This window comes from Prionailurus viverrinus, chromosome C1 (assembly GCF_022837055.1).
Source record: "Prionailurus viverrinus isolate Anna chromosome C1, UM_Priviv_1.0, whole genome shotgun sequence".
Classification (NCBI taxonomy): Eukaryota; Metazoa; Chordata; class Mammalia; order Carnivora; family Felidae; genus Prionailurus; species Prionailurus viverrinus.
In genome coordinates this window covers 90,058,352-90,075,136 of record NC_062568.1, presented here as the reverse complement: position 1 = coordinate 90,075,136, position 16,785 = coordinate 90,058,352, and the positions used below count along the sequence as shown (strand labels likewise).

The window sequence follows — 16,785 nt, the reverse complement described above, 5'->3', positions numbered from 1 at the left end:
CTGAAGCAGGCTCTAGGCTCTGAGCTGTTAGCACAGAGCCTGACGTGGGGCTTGAACTCAAAGACCGAGAGATCATGACCTGAGCCCAAGTTGGACGCTCAACTGGCTGAGCCACCCAGGTGCCCCTATTCTTTGCTTTTAAATGAAACAATTCAGTGGGTGTTTTTGTACATGGCTACTTATGTAAGTGTATGCATTTCCTTAGTGTGTAGATCTAGAAGTGTTAGGCTGTAAGATATGAAGAATTTAAACTTCACTTTAAGATCACAAATTGTCTCATGCCCTTACCACCTCTACATATATTTTTTTGTTTTCTTCAACCTCAGTTTATGTACTCTGTTTCCATTAAATGGGCTTCTTTTTCCTGTCTTCTCCATTTCTCCACTCAGAATGCAACATGTTCTTGTAACACCTTAATTCTCTGTATCACTTCTTCTCTAAAAGTAAGTTGTCGAAATAGAGATTGGAAGATGGCGGCGTAGGAGGACAGTGGGATCAAGGCGTCCTGCTGATCGCTTAGATTCCACCCACATCTGCCTAAATAACCCAGAAAACCGCCAGAAGATGAGCAGAACGGACTCTCTAGAGCCAAGCGTAGACAAGAGGCCCACGGAGGAGGGTAGGAAGGGCAGAGAGGCAGTGTGCGCTACACAGACTGGCAGGAAGGATACGGGGCGGTGGAGGGGCAGCCCGTCCAGCAAGGCAGAGCCCCCGACCCCGAGTCTCGCTTGCAAAAGCAGAGGAGCCGGACTACATGAGCTCCGACAGCCAACGGGACTTAACATCTAGAATGTTATAAGTAAACAGCTCTGCTCGGGGAGCGGGAGGGCGAGAGGACACTGGGAGGGAGAGGTGTTGAGCCCCAGAAGACAGAGCTCAGCTCAGCGGGGAACAAAGGCACTGGCCAGCGCCATCTCCCTCTCCCATCCCCCAGCCGAAATCCCAAAGGGAACCAGTTCCCATCACTGAACTTGCTTGCACCGTGCAAACACCCAGTGCTGTGCTTCTGTGGATCCATCCCTCCAATGGACTACCTGCCTCCTTCCCGGTGCTGCAGGACTCCTTCCACAGGGGACCACCAATGGCAAAGCGAGCTAAGCCTGCCCCTCCCACCCCTGTGCACCTTGCAGATCCACCCCAGCTAATTCGCCCTTGGCTGCATCCCATCAAAGCAGCACCACAAACCTGGCAGTGTGCAAGTAGCCCAGACAGGGACCACACCACTCCACAGTGAGTCCTGCCCCTGGGAGAGGGGACGATAAGGTACACACCAGTCTGACTGTGGCCCCAGCGGTGAGCTGGGGACAGACATCAGCTCTGAGTGCGGCCCCGCCCACCAACACAAGCTACTCCGGACAGCACAGGGGAAGTGCCCTGCAGTTTGGAGCCACCCCAGGGACTACCCAAAATGACAAAACGGAAGAATTCTCCTCAAAAGAAACTCCAGGAAGTAGCGACAGCTAACAAATTGATCAAAAACAATTTAAGCAATATAATTGAACAAGAATTTAGAATAATAGTCATAAAATTAATCACTGGGCTTAAAAAAGTATAGAGGACAGCAGAGAATCTATTGCTACAGATATCAAGGGACCAAGAAACAGTCAAGAGGAGCTAAAAAATGCTACAAGTGAGGTGCAAAATAAAATGGAGACGACCACAGCACGGATTCAAGAGGCAGAGGAGAGAATAGGTGAATTAGAAGATAAAATTATGGAAAAAGAAGAAGCTGAGAAAAAGATAACAAAATCCAGGAGTATGAGGGGGGAATTAGAGAACTAAGTGATGCAATCAAACGTAACAATATTTGTATCATAGGAATTCCAGAAGAGGAAGAGAGAGAGAAAGGGGCTGAAGGTGTACTTGAAGAAATAATAGCTGAGACCTTCCCTGATCTGGGGAAGGAAAAAGGCATTGAAATCCAAGAGGCACAGAAACTCCCTTCAGACGTAAGTTGAATCGATCTTCTGCATGACATATCATAGTGAAACTGGCAAAATACAAGGATAAAGAGAAAATTCTGAAGGCAGCTAGGGATAAACAGGCTCTAACCTACAAAGGGAGACCTGTAAGACTAGTGGCAGACCTATCTGCTGAAACTTGACAACTCGAAAGGAATGGCAGGAAATCTTCAATGTGATAAACAGAAAAAATATGCAGCCGAGAATTCTTTATCCAGCAAGTCTGTCATTCAGAATAGAAGGAGAGATAAAGGTCTTCCCAAACAAAAACTGAAAGAATTCATCAACACTAAACCAGCCCTACAAGAGATCCTAAGGGGGATCCTGTGAGACAAAGTACCAGAGACACCACTGCAAGCATGAAACCTACAGACATCCAATGACTCTAAACCCATATCTTTCAATAATAACACTAAATGTAAATGGACTTAATGCTCCAACCAAAAGACATAGGGTATCAGAATGGATAAAAAAAACAAGACCCATCTATTTGCTGTCTACAAGAGATTCATTTTAGACCTGAGAACACCTTCAGATTGAAAATCAGGGGATGGAGAACTATCTATCATGCGACTGGAAGTCAAAAGAAAGCTGGAGTAGCCATACTTACATCAAACAAACTAGATTTTAAAGGCTGTAACAACAGATGAAGAAGGGCATCATATAATAATTACAGGGTCTATCCATCAGGAAGAGCTAACAATTATGTGCTGAATACGGGAGCCCCCAAATATATAAAACAATCACAAACATAAGCAACCTTATTGATAAGAATGTGGTAATTGCAGGGGACTTTAACACCCCGCTCACAGCAATGGATAGATCATCTAGACACACGGTCAATAAAGAAACAAGGGCCCTGAATGATACATTGGATCAGATGGACTTGACAGATATATTTCGAACTCTGCATCCCAAAGCAACAGAATATACTTTCTTCTCGAGTGCACATGGAACATTCTCCAAGATAGATCACATACTGGGTCACAAAACGGCCCTTCATAAGTATACAAGAATTGAGATCATACCATGCATACTTTGAGACCACAATGCTATGAAACTTGACATCGACCACAGGAAAAAGTCTGGAAAACCTCCAAAAGCACGGGGGTTAAAGAACACCCTACTAAAGAAAGAATGGGTCAACCAGGCAATTAGAGAAGAAATTTAAAAATATATGGAAACAAACGAAAATGAAAATACAACAATGCAAACGCTTTGGGATGCAGTGAAGGCAGTCCTGAGAGGAAAATACGTTGCCATCCAGGCCTATCTCAAAAAACAAGAAAAATCCCAAATACAGAATCTATTAGCACACCTAAAGGAAATAGAAGCAGAACAGCAAAGAGACCCCAAACCCAGCAGAAGAAGAGAAATAATAAAGATCAGAGCAGAAATAAATGATATAGAATCTAAAAAAACTGTAGAGCAGATCCATGAAACCAAGAGTTGGTTTTTTGAAAAGATAAACAAAATTGATAAAGCTCTAGCCAGGCTTCTCAAAAAGAAAAGGGAGAGGACCCAAATAGATAAAATCATGAATGAAAATGGAATTATTACAACCAATCCCTCAGAGATACAAGCAATTATCAGGGAATACTATAAAAACTACATGCCAACAAACTGGACAACCTGGAAGAAATGGACAAATTCCTAAGCACCCACACACTTCCAAAACTCAAACAGGGAGAAATAGAAAACTTGAACAGACTCATAACCAGTGAAGAAATTGAATCAGTTATCAAAAATCTTCCACAAATAAAAGTCCAGGACTAGATGGCTACCCTGGGCAATTCTAGCAGACATTTAAAGCAGAGATAATACATATCCTTCTCAAGCTGTTACAAAAAATAGAAAGGGAAGGAAAACTTCCGGACTCATTCTTTGAACCCAGCATTACTTTGATTCCCAAACCAGACAGAGACCCAGCAAAACAAGAGAACTACAGGCCAATATCCCTGATGTATATGGATGCAAAAATTCTCAATAAGATACTAGCAAATCGACTTCAATAGCATATAAAAAGAATTATTCACCATGATCAAGTGAGATTCATTCCTGGGCTGCAGGGCTGTTTCAACATTCGCAAATCAATCAACGTGATACATCACATTAATAAAAGAAAAGATAAGAACCATATGATCCTGTTAATCGATGCAGAAAAAGCATTTGACAAAATTCAGCATCCTTTCTTAATAAAAACCCTCAAGAAAGTCAGGATAGAAGGAACATATTTAAACATCATAAAAGCCATTTATGAAAAGCGCATAGTGAAATGGATGAGGAAAAACTGAGAGCTTTCTCCCTGAGATAAGGAACACAGCAGGGATGTCCACTCTCACCACTGTTGTTTAACATAGTGTTGGAAGTGCTAGCATCAGCAATCAGACAACAAAAGGAAATCAAAGACATCAAAATTGGCAAAGATGAAATCAAGCTTTCATTTTTTGCAGATGACATGATATTATACCTGGAAAACCCAAGAGACTCCACCAAAACTGCTACAACTGATACATGAATTCAGCAAAGTCGCAGGATACAAAATCAATGTACAGAAATCAGTTGCATTCTTATACACTAATAATGAAGCAACAGAAAGACAAATAAAGAAACTGATCCCATTCACAATTGCCCCCCAAATCATAAAATACCTAGGAATAAACCTAACCAAAGATGTAAAAGATCTGTATGCTGAAAACTATAGAAAGCTTATGAAGGAAATTGAAGAAGATATAAAGAAATGGAAAAACATTCCGTGCTCATGGATTGGAAGAATAAATATTGTTAAAATGTCACTACTACCCAAAGCTACCTACACATTCAATGCAATCCCCATCAAAATTGTACCAGCATTCTTCTCGAAGCTAGAACAAGCAATCCTAAAATTTGTATGGAACCACAAAAGACCCCGCATAGCCAAAGTAATATTGAAGAAGACCAAAGCAGGAGGCATTACAACCCCGGACTTTAATCTCTCCTACAAAGCTGTAATCATGAAGACAGCATGCTGTTGGCACAAAAACAGACACATATACCAATGGGATAGAATAGAAACCCCAGTACTAGACCCACAAAAGTATGGCCAACTAATCTTTGACAAGGAGGAAAGAATATCCAATGGAAAAAGACAGTCTCTTTAACAAATGGTGCTGGCAGAACTGGACAGCAACATGCAGAAGAATGAAACTAGGCCACTTTGTTACACCATTCACAAAAATAAACTCAAAATGGATAAAGGACCTGAATGTGAGACAGGAAACCATCAAAACCCTAGAGGGGAAAGCAGGAAAAGACCTCTCTGACCTCAGCCGCAGCAATTTCTTACTTGACACATCCCCAAAGGCAAGGGAATTAAAAGCAAAAATGAACTACTGGGACCTCATGAAGATAAAAAGCTTCTGCACTGCAAAGGAAACAATCAACGAAACTAAAAGCAACCAACAGAATGGGAAAAGATATTTGTAAATGACATATCGGACAAAGGGCTAGTATCCAAAATGTATAAAGAACTCACCAAACTCCACACCCGAAAAACAAATAATCCAGTGAAGAAACGGGCAGAAAACATGAGTAGACACTTCTCTAAAGAAGACATCCAGATGGCCAACAGGCACATGAAAAGATGCTTGACGTCACTTCTCATCAGGGAAATACAAATCAAAACCACACTCAGATACCACCTGATGCCAGTCAGAGCGGCTAAAATGAGCAAATCAAGAGACTGTAAATGCTGGCAAGGATGTGGAGAAACAGGAACCCTCTTGTACTGTTGGTGGGAATGCACACTGGTGCAGCCGCCCTGGAAAACAGTGTGGAGTTTCCTCAAAAAATTAAAAACAAATCTACCATATGACCCAGCAATAGCACTGTTAGGAATTTACTCAAGGGATACAGGAGTGCTGATGCATAGGGGCACTTGTACCCCAATGTTTACAGCAGCACTTTAAACAATAGCCAAATTATGGAAAGAGCCTAAATGTCCATCAACTGATGAATGGATAAAGAAGTTGTGGTTTATATATACGATGGAATACTACTTGACAATGAGAAAGAAAGAAATAGGGCCTTTTGTAGCAACGTGGATGGACCTGGAGAGTGTTATGCTAAGTGAAATAAGTCATACAGAGAAAGACAAATACCATATGTTTTCACTCTTATGTGGATCCTGAGAAACTAAGCAGAAGACCATGGGGGAGGGGAAGGAAAAAAAATGAGAGGAAGGGAGCCCAACCATGGGAGACTCTTAAAAACTGAGAACAATCTGGGTTGATGGGGGGTGGGAGGGAGGGAAGGTGGGTGGTGGGTATTGAGGAAGGCACCTGTTGGGATGAGCGCTGGGTGTTGTATGGATACCAATTTCACAATAAATTTCATTAAAAAATAAAAGTAATTTGTCTCATAGTCTTGTAGCACTCAACTGATGTTATTTGTGCCCATTCTTCCACTTACCAAAAGTCTCTTCCCCTCTCTAAATAGCATCTTAAAATCATTTTATGTATTTGTTGATAAATGTCATTGCTAACCACCTCTCTTGGGTTTCACAGACTCCTTTAGGTCAAGGTAGTTCTTCTCCTTTGTTCTTTTAAAACATAGCTAATACTTACTGCAGCTTTGTTGCCTTTTGTGGTTCCTCACTAAATTTTTGTATGCTAGTAACTGTTTATAAATCACTTAGACATTTAGCATTTTGAAATGTTGGTGCTTATATTCTTGTTCAAGTGACTATGAGAATGTGAATTTACATTCTTTCCAAGTACAGCATAAACTGTTTTTCTTGTCTTTCTCACTAGAGGCCTTTAACCAATTGGTTGTGTTGATTGCTAACCTTAGGAGAAGAAGCTGATGTGTATTGGTCTTGTTTTCATAAATGTGCCTGCCTGGTTACATGTTTTACCCTACAGGAAGAAATACAGCATTGTGTTCATCTAATGAAATGACAATTAATAACCAGGTAGTCATAACAGAGGGAAGATGCAGTGTACTTTGCCAAATTCTATTTCAGATAACTTCAGTAATGTTATTCTTTTTTTTTCCCCTCAGTATTTGAAGGGAGAGTACTTAATTTTTACCTGTAGGAGCCAGATTTCTTCAACACAAAAACAACTGGTTTTTTGATATTTTTTAACCTAGAATAAACTGATTTACGTTGCGTAAAAGTAAAGTTTTTTGGTTTTTTTTTTATGCCTAACTTTTCAGTTCTTTTGTGCTGTCAAACCAAACGTTAGGGCCTAGGCATAATAAAGTATGCTTTGAATTAACAGTATCAGTTTTGCATTTTGTTGCTGAAAATTCTATCTGAAATTTTCACTAGAGAAACTCCACTTTCATGGATTGCATAGTCTGTATTTACGAATGTTGATCCTAATTCCGCCCTGCTTTGTCTCCTTGGAGAAGAAGACAAACATAACTGTGCTTATTTATCATTTGGAAACTACTAGGCTTCACATTGTTCCTTAACCACAAACTGAATCCTTATTGCCAACCAGGTTTGCATGGCTTGATACTTAAGTTTACAAGAGATAGAGAAATGAAGAGAAACTGGATGATTACTTGGCAGTTATGATAATTCAGTCGTGATTAGCTTTACTGACCATTAATATGAAGTTAATAGTGCTGTCTTCCTGTGCACCAAAGAACAATACATATCCTATCCATGTGAAAAGAATTTTTACTTTTTGCATTGAACACAATATTGAGGAGTTAGTACATAAGTATTCTTGAAATATAGGTGCTCTAAAAACGCAAATTGTCATTCCTCTTGGTACATATGTATGATAATAGAGCATTGTGGGTAAGAGCCTGGAGTGGTGCAACTGTCTGATTCATATCCTTGTCCCCATGCTTACTAGCTGGGTGACCTTGGACAAATACCTTAATCCTCTCTGTGCCTTAGTTTTCTAACCTGTAAAACAGAGATAATAATAGGACCTACTTGGAATTGTTGTGAGCTCAAAATTTACTAATTATGAGAGGTAGTAGAATAGTACCTGGCATATGGTAAGCTATATATTAGTGTTTGTTATGGGTGGTAATTATTTGTGTTTCTTTTGTAGATTGCCTGTTCCCCATTTCTCTTTTTTTTTCTTTTGATTTATAAAAACATCTTTACTTTGTAGACTTTGATCCTTTTGTGTTAGAAATAGTTATTTTATCATTTGTCTTTTAGTCTTTGTTATACTTTGTCATACCAAAATATTAAAACTTTATTGTAAGTTTGTTAATATTTCTTTGATAGCTTCTAGATTTTTTATGTCATGCTTGGTAAGCGCTCCCCTTCCCAATAATTATAAAAATAGTTCTTATTTTTCCTTGTACTTTATGGTTTATTTTATTAGGTTACAATCTTTAATTTTACCTTTGATTTCTTTTGCTTATGGTGCCAGGTAGGTGCCAACCTTTGTATATGCTTCTGAAGATTTTATATATACAGACATTTATCTTTTTTGTCTACCTGGGAGCACAAAAATTGTATAGAATCAGATCTCTGACTTGGTTCTAATAACGTGTTAGCAATTGCTGTAATGTTTATTCAAAGTTGAATATGAATTTAGAGTACATATATCCATCTCTTAGATTGAAACAGATTCTTGAGACATTCAATTTGCAAATATCAGTAACAGTAGATACTCAGATGTATGTGCTTAATAAATACCAACATTTTGCTAACTTTCTATAAGTTGCCTTTCAGTTGGAGAAACTTAACAAATTCATGTATGTTTTTAAGTCACTTTCACTTACTGTATAACAATGTATTACATTAAGGTGGTACATTTAATTGACTGCTAATTGCATTGGCAGAGATACCATATCCCTATCTTCTAGGTCCTATACTTGACCTTCCCACATGCCCATACAGACTCCAGAAGCCATACAGCCCTGCAGAAGTGTAGGTATTGTGCCAAGATAAAACAGTTTTGGTTTTAGTGAATACCAGAAAGCTGGAATATCTCTTTTATCTGAAGATTTGGAGAAGAAAAACATTTTATTTAAAACAAAAGCATTAGTATTCAGAGAAGAATGGAGAATTTTATAATTTTTTTTAATGTTTATTTATTTTAGAGAGACAGAGTACAAGCGGGGGAGGGGCAGAGAGAAAGGGAAACACAGAATCCAAAGCAGGCTCCAGGCTCTGAGCTGTCACCACAGAGCCTGACACAGGGCTCGAACCCACGAGCTGTTAGCTCACGACCTGAGCTGAAGTCTGAAGCTTAACCAACGGCACCCGAAGAATTTTGTGAGTTTTTAATGTTAAATTAGAAGGCTAAAAATGAGAGCCCCTTGAGGCTATGTATCCAGGCAAGCACTTCCCTTCTCGGGTATACCCACATCCACACAAACTAGTGTTCTCCTCTTTTGACCTTTGTAGGGTATATTCATAGGAAAACTTGAGGTATACAAAGCCACTAATGGGCCTCCTTTCAATCTGCTATCATGCAGGGTACAGCCAGCACACAGCAAACTCAGCCTCAGCCAACTGCTGACTTAGAATGATTCTAACCATGGAAAAGAGCTGATATTTTGGAGTGCCCACCTGTTGGAGAGGGTGTAGTAGATGCTTTACGTTTACATTTATTCTTCCCAATAAGTTTATGAGCTAAATACACTGTTTCCTACTTTATAGCTCAGAAAATTATGGCTCACAAAGATTAGTAATTTACCAAAGTCATAACTGGCAGATCTGGGATTTAAACTCTGGTGTAATGCTACTGCACTTGATAATTCTCTCTTTCCCAGGAAATAGTAACTGGTCATTTTGTTTTCAGAATCATTTATGTAATTTATCAAGGGGTGTGGAATATTGACAATTATTGGTCACACACATTCGTTGTGTGACTTTGGACAAGTCACTTCACCTCTAAGTGCTAATAGCTTGTGTGGTAAATTAGATTGGACTGGGTGTCTTTAAGGTTCATTGGGGTTCTTCAGAACTAAGTATTTGCCTCTTCACATTGTGCCTCTTCTTCATTAATCCTTGCACTGTTGCTTTTTTTTAAATTTCTTATATGGATTACAGCCTTTGCTTTTTTAGAATTTCAAATTTCAAGGCTTCATGATTGAATCACGAATCACTTTGCAAAAAAAACATAGTAATTTAGCTGTTTAGTGAGTGCTGCCATCTTGTGTCTACCATTTTATGAGAGAAAAAGTTAGAGCTTAGAAAAATCATACTGAAGTATTTTTTGTTGTGTTTGGTTTTTGCAGGGGGAAAAAAACACATTTCATTTGATTTAGTGGGCCAGCAACCTCAGTCAAATAGAGAGGACAATGTCATTTAGCAAACAACTTTGACATTTGCTTATGTTGCCTCCTTTTTGTTATCCCTTAGTCAGACAGTGAAATTGAGATGTGAAAACTAATGTGAATTTATATATCAGGGTTCTAAATTATTCTATTTCAAGATAGTTTTTGAAGAGCTAGTATAAGATGTGAATGGTTCTATGATGCATGGTTGGTAATACTAGCATCCTTTCTCTTGGTGCTTACACCTTGTTCTGTTGTTTCACCGTAAAATTGTACTTTTCAGTTTATTAATAGACAACAAAACTATCAAAGGAAAATGGAAGAGCAATATAGGATTTTTAGAGCGATTTGTTTACTATGATGTATTCATTTGTAGCATAAATACATAAAATGAAACTGACTTTAAAAACAGATGACACTTAAAGAATTTTGGCATTTCAGATGTCTTTAAAAATAATCTTTCTACCCTTTAGACATTTACTTTTAACAGACCATGTGGGTTTCTTTGAAAATGTTAAATGACTTATTATAGCCTTTTGTTCTTTTGTGCTCTTAAAAATCTAGAGTGTGATCATTATTCAAAATTATAGTCTTCCATTAAATCCATAGAGTTGGAGCTCTGGAAGAGAACCCTTTGGAGTTAAGCATTCTTGGTTGCAATCTTAGACAAACTTTTTTTCCTTTATAAAATAAATAAATATCTCTCTTACAACACTGACCACGTACTAAATTCTTGTTATGTATTAGTTCCCTAGCTTTCTTCTCCCCTCTGCTTTTACTGCTAAACTCTCTAGGTGGCCTCAGTGACTTATTTAGGCTCACAAACTAATACATGTCAAAATTAGTTGTAAGTATGTATTCTGACTTTTGTTTAAGACAAGAAACTAGTAAATTCACCAACAGTAACATTTTTAATTTCCAAATTACTATGTAGTGTTCCTCCCCTTGACTCTTTTGTTAAAATGTTTTTTCTTATTTTAATTTTAGGCCACTGAAAGGTATGATATATTTGATTCACGACAGTCCATTTCAGCCCAGGAATCTACAGTGGTGACAAGGACATGGGACTCCTCCTGCCAGATTCCAGATGGTTCAATACACTTGACACCCTGGCTGACAACTGTGAAAAAGAACCTTGGATTACTTTATTTTATTTTTGTGGGACACCACAATCCCAATTCCATAGGACACATCAGGTAAACTGTCTTATCACTCAAGAAAAACATACCCCTTTTTCTTTTAAAATCTTACATATGAAAAGCAGGGAGCCAGAGTATTTTAAGAAATGCCCTACCCTTTAATAACCTTGTTGTTTTGAAAATAAGTTAACTCTGGTATGGAATATAATTAAGGAAGACTTTTTTTTTTTTTTTTTGAGAGAGAGAGAATCCCAGGTGCTGTAAGCCCGACCTACGTCTCAATCTCAGGAGGAACTGTGAAATCATGACCTTAACTAAAATCAAGAGTTGGACGCTTAATCAACTGAGCTATCTAGGTGCCCTAAGGAAAACTTTTTAAAATTCAGTTTAGTCTACCTGTGACTTTAGAATCTATTTCTCCCTTTTTTGTTTGTTTTTTTGTGTGTGTGGGTTTTTTTTTTTTTTTTACCTTTTCAGATGTGTTTATGGATTTCTGAAATTTGTTTAGGTATTTGTTTATGATTATGTGAGGTGATACATTGTGGTAACCATTTCACAATATATACTATCATATCTTCATGTCATGCACCTTAAACTTACACATTGTTTTATGTCAATTACATCTCGATAAAGCTAGAAAAAAAATAGAAGTTGTTTACATCAAGTTTTGTTCTACAAGGCCACATTTCTCACAGTTTCAAAAATGACAGCTGTCCCTGATGCACTGCTATTTGGTATCAGCATAAAGTGTTTTCTTAAACTCACTAAAGGTATGAAATATATTGGCATCTTACACATTTGATTTTCTAAGGAATCTGTATACTAAAATGTCTGATAATAGGTGTTGTTTGTCACTGAATCACATGTCAGGAGAGTTTTCAATGCTTGATTCATAATGCAGATTATTCATGCAGATTACCAATTGTGTTTTGTATAGAATGTTGCTGGGTTTTTTTGTTTTAATTATTTCCTTTTAAAAATTTGGAACTTTAGGCATCTAAATGAAGGCTATAATAGAAATATATTTTTCTTACAGGAAGATACTCCTGAAATCCTTTTTAGAAAAAAAGGTAAATCTCTATTTACCTTTATAACTACAACCATTACCTTAATATGGATCACTCCTTAATGTTTCTTAAGACCCTTTAAAAGTTGTGTGTGTGGGGCCCCTGGGTGGCTCAGTCGGTTAAGCATCTGACTTTGGCTCAGGTCATGATCTCGCGGTGAGTTCGAGCGCCACGTCCTAATCTGTGCTGACAGCTCAGAGCCTGGAGCCTGCTTCACAGTCTGTGTCTGTCTCTCAGGTCCTCCCCACTCATGCTCTGCCTCTCTCTCTCTCTCTCTCTCTCTCTCTCTCTCTGCCCACCCCCAAAAATAAATGAACTTTAGAAAAATAATTTTAAAAAGTGACATGTATTTCAGAATCACCTCATACCCTTACTTTAGCTCTTATCTCATTGTATACCTTTTTTAGTGTATATGTCTGCCACTATATTCTATAGTTTTTGAAAGTAGGAATTTGCTTCTATCTTGTTTAAAGCCAACATTATTCCTGGACCATAGAAGGCATCAGTCAATATTGTATAGTAACTGAATTTAAGAGATGTTTCAAACTGAATTTAAATTTTTTTTCTTTCTTGCTAAGGCTTCAAGTTCCCTGTAGAATTCTAAAATAACCTTTGCTGATGAGGATGTCTGATACTGTTACTGTAAAAAATGAAACTGAAACAATGAAGGATTTGGAGGCAGAAGTGAAAGATAAAACCAGAGTTGAAAATCTTATCAAATCAGAAAACTATGGGAAGATTTTGGCAGAGAAGAATGAACGTTGTATTGACAACAATATTGATTTGCAGGTAAACAGGATTTTCTCTCTGACTACAAATACTAATTCTCAAGATACAATTATACTCTGTATACCAATCTCACTCTCAAAATTCTAAAAGGGTAAGTTGACCCTTTGGGACGTGTTTACTAGCTGTTTTTTGAGCTATCTGGATCAGATTGTTGAGTGTAGCTCTTTGAATTGCTTGTATCTTTGATTTGCTTTGTATTTACTTATAATTGCTTTCATTTGTATGTGTCCAATTCATTTTTTATTGGGTTTCTACCTTTTTGTACTCCTGCACCTATTAGCATCATGAGAGTTCAGGATCTAACCTAAGAACCCTTAAAGGAGAGAAGAATAAGTAAGATTGCAAACTGTAGAAGTTTTCTTGGCAAAAACAACCCTTAAGGGAAGCAGTCACCCATGACTGAGAACAGAGGTTGCCGGGAAAAACGAATTCATGTGAGGCTTTTGCTGCTACACATATATGATTTAGAATTAACTACTGAGAAGGCTTTTAATTCCATGCATAGATGGAAATTGATGAATTGGTCAACAGATTCAAGATAGGTAAAAATTATTTCAGGTAGTACTTACAGTATTCACTTCTGAATGTTCTAGTAATGTCCCATGATTTGTGAGTCAGGAAGATGGCATAAGGGCTTGGCTTACTGAATGTTTAGTGAATTTGTTGCCTAAGGCAACAAAAGTGGTTTTTTGCCAATATTTAACTGATAGATGGACTGGCCTGGGAAGTCCAAAACTATTTCACTTACATATCTGACACCATGGTGGGAATGGCTGAGATGTCTTCTCACCTGGAACTGGGAGCATCTCCCTGTGGCCCCTCCAGCATGGCCGACCAGGGTAGTCACACTTACTATGTGATGACTCAGGGGTCACAGAAAGAATGTTCCAGGAGCCAACCACAGCTGCAAGCATTCTTTTGACTAGGCTTATAAGTCCCAGAATGTCTCTTCTGTCATCTTTTGATGACATATGTGAATAAAGTTAGCCCAGATTCAAGGGAGGAGCAATTAGAGTCTCCATCTCAGTAGGAAAGAAAGACCCTTAATCTACCACAGAACTTTCTTAAAATATTATTTCTAACTCATTTGTTTTAGTTTAGCCCTATGAATAAAGAATTCTAGTTTGGAGAAAATATTTTATCGTTATTCTGTCATTCTTACTACATCCTGAAGATCTCGAGGGCTACTTTATTATAAGCATAAAGGGCTATTTTTTTAATATACTTTTCTTATAAGTAAAGAAGTTTCTTTTAAGGGTTATTTCATTCATTCAGTCAGAAACTTTGTTTATTCCCCATTATATGCCAGAAATATGTTAGAAAATGAAAGCAACTCACATAGCTATAAAAAGGCATTTAGGCCCCACTGATTAAGTATAGTCAAGTGGTAATTACCTAAGAAATTGGCAGAAATAGCATACTTTTCCTAGTCATTTTTAGTAATAGCACTTTTTAAAACAAATTGCCAAGCTTGCCGTCACTACACTGTGATGGCAGCATGCCAGTATCCTGATTGAATCAGAGAAAATCTGCTAAAATTCTATTGCACTTATTATTGAAATAGTAGAAGATTTCCTTTTATTCCCTTTTTTATACCTAATACTTCCTCTTCCAGGTCATGCTTATAAACAAGCGATCAGTTTGGATTATTGCATTTCTTACTGTGTGTGTTGTGTTGCCCTTGGCAGTAAGCACTGTTGAATCATGGCACAGTTCATACTATAGGAATATAGGAAAATTGCATGCATTCCCCAAACATTTACTGAAAGCCTACTCTATGCAAAGGAAATACTATAGTAAGCAAAAATGAACGTGGTCTCTGACATACTCCATTCAGCATCATGACTATAAAGATTGGGAAGAGAAACAAAGAGAACATGAGAATTCATCTTATATTAATCTGTTGAATGCTATATTCACAGTTTGTTCAGATGTTTATTAAGAGTTTACTGTATGTGAGAATATTTACTCTGCTTGGAACTTTTTGAGATCCAACATGCCTCCATGGAAGGTGTCTGGCAAGAGGCTTACAGTCAAAACAACTTACATGGAAGAGATTTAAGTAGTGGAAATTAGAAATGGAAGTAGATTAATAAATATAAAAGTTTTTTCCTATATTTTTACCTATTATAATGTAAAAAAAAGTCAACTGTGTTAAGCATCAGTAGAATAGTCTTGTTACGAAAAATCTGGCTAATATAAAATTATCTTTTAACTTACTATGGAGTTACCTTATGACATACTAGTAGACATTTCATCTTCTTGGGTACCTTTAAGATGCTGGCTAAAGGTTTAATTTTAATAGCCACTGTATTTACTTAAATTTAGGTGTGTATATCAACTTATATATGTTTCCTATTAAGAATTTTGAATAAACCAATATATTGCCTATTTCCTTGTCTATCATTCTGAATAAACTTATATCTATTGTCTTGCTTCAACCCAGTAATACTTGAAGTGACTTAGAAAAATGATAATGTTTCCTCAAGAAGCATATATTTCATCCATTCCCAAGTCTTAATTTCCTGACCACCCCCTTAGTGCTTTATTTAGAAAAAGTCATTTTTGAACGAAGGGATGTAGTAGCTTCTATAATACTGTGAAGACATCTTACAGTTTTCTACTATGTTAAGGTGTTAAAGATAGCATTTATATAAAAAATTTTATCAAACTGGAGAGAGGACAGCAGACATTGGACATTACCTTCGATGATTACAAGTGGACTATCTCATAGAGCTCCTTAACCATTGCTTTTATATGTAATTCTGCTGGCGTGACTCTCTTTTTTAAAAATGTTAGTTGTGTTCTTCATTCAGAGTTATATTTCGGGTTATAATCTTTTATAGACGTTTTAGAATTACTTCCTTAAGAATACTTTAGTGCTAATTTGAGCGATCTGTGTACATTAATGTCAAGAAGTTAACTTACCTACATAATTACTGTGGGGTTGGTTCTGAACTGTTGATTATGGTCCCAGATAATTGTGCAGAGTTTTTGCTGAGTAATTTTTCTACTGCCACACGCTATTCCTATTACAGATAATAAGTTGTATATTGGACTCTTTATGATTATATAGTAATTAGAAGATTGGAGTGATGAGGAGTCAAGCTTCTAAATCCAGAAAAATGTTCGACTACAACTAATCTTTAATGAATGGTGGGGGAAGGGGAGAAGTGTTTCCTTTGGTTTTCTTTGTATAACTGATTAATATGCCCTCTGGTGTTCGATTTTTCTCAGGGATAGAATTTTCAGATTAAATTTAGGGTGAATTACTTGTCTTGATTTTTTGTAGTCATTTATTTCAAATGTAAAATTAGGAATCTTGTGCTCTGCTTACTATATATTCAACTTCCCCATTCTTTTTTAATTGTATTTTTGTACAGGACAAATGCTTTGTGTAGGGGTACTCATCTGTGTACATGTGTATATAAACACAATCCAAACCTATTTTAGAGCAGATTAAACAATGATCCCTCTCCCAACAAACTATTTATTGAACAATAGGATGGCCAGTCCAGATTGTGTTGGTAACCTTTGTTGTGGAGGAAATGAGAACTGATTTTTGTTTACAACTAGACCTTTATGTGC

At 37.3% G+C, this 16,785-nt stretch overlaps 1 protein-coding gene across 13 annotated transcripts in view; it reads left to right on the top strand.

Annotated features, from left to right (window-relative positions):
* R3HDM1 (R3H domain containing 1) overlaps positions 1 to 16,785 on the top strand; it is a 207,876-nt gene that overhangs the window by 65,909 nt on the left and 125,182 nt on the right. For 12 of the 13 annotated variants that reach the window (XM_047873290.1, XM_047873299.1, XM_047873295.1 and 9 more), the window contains 2 exons: positions 11,190 to 11,398; positions 12,987 to 13,197. In XM_047873290.1, coding sequence (XP_047729246.1) covers positions 13,027 to 13,197 — 171 coding nt within the window. In that variant the 5' untranslated portion in view covers positions 11,190 to 11,398; positions 12,987 to 13,026. Of the gene's footprint in view, positions 1 to 11,189; positions 11,399 to 12,377; positions 12,412 to 12,986; positions 13,198 to 16,785 lie in introns of all 13 variants that reach the window. The other variant, XM_047873291.1, reaches the window with a different exon arrangement.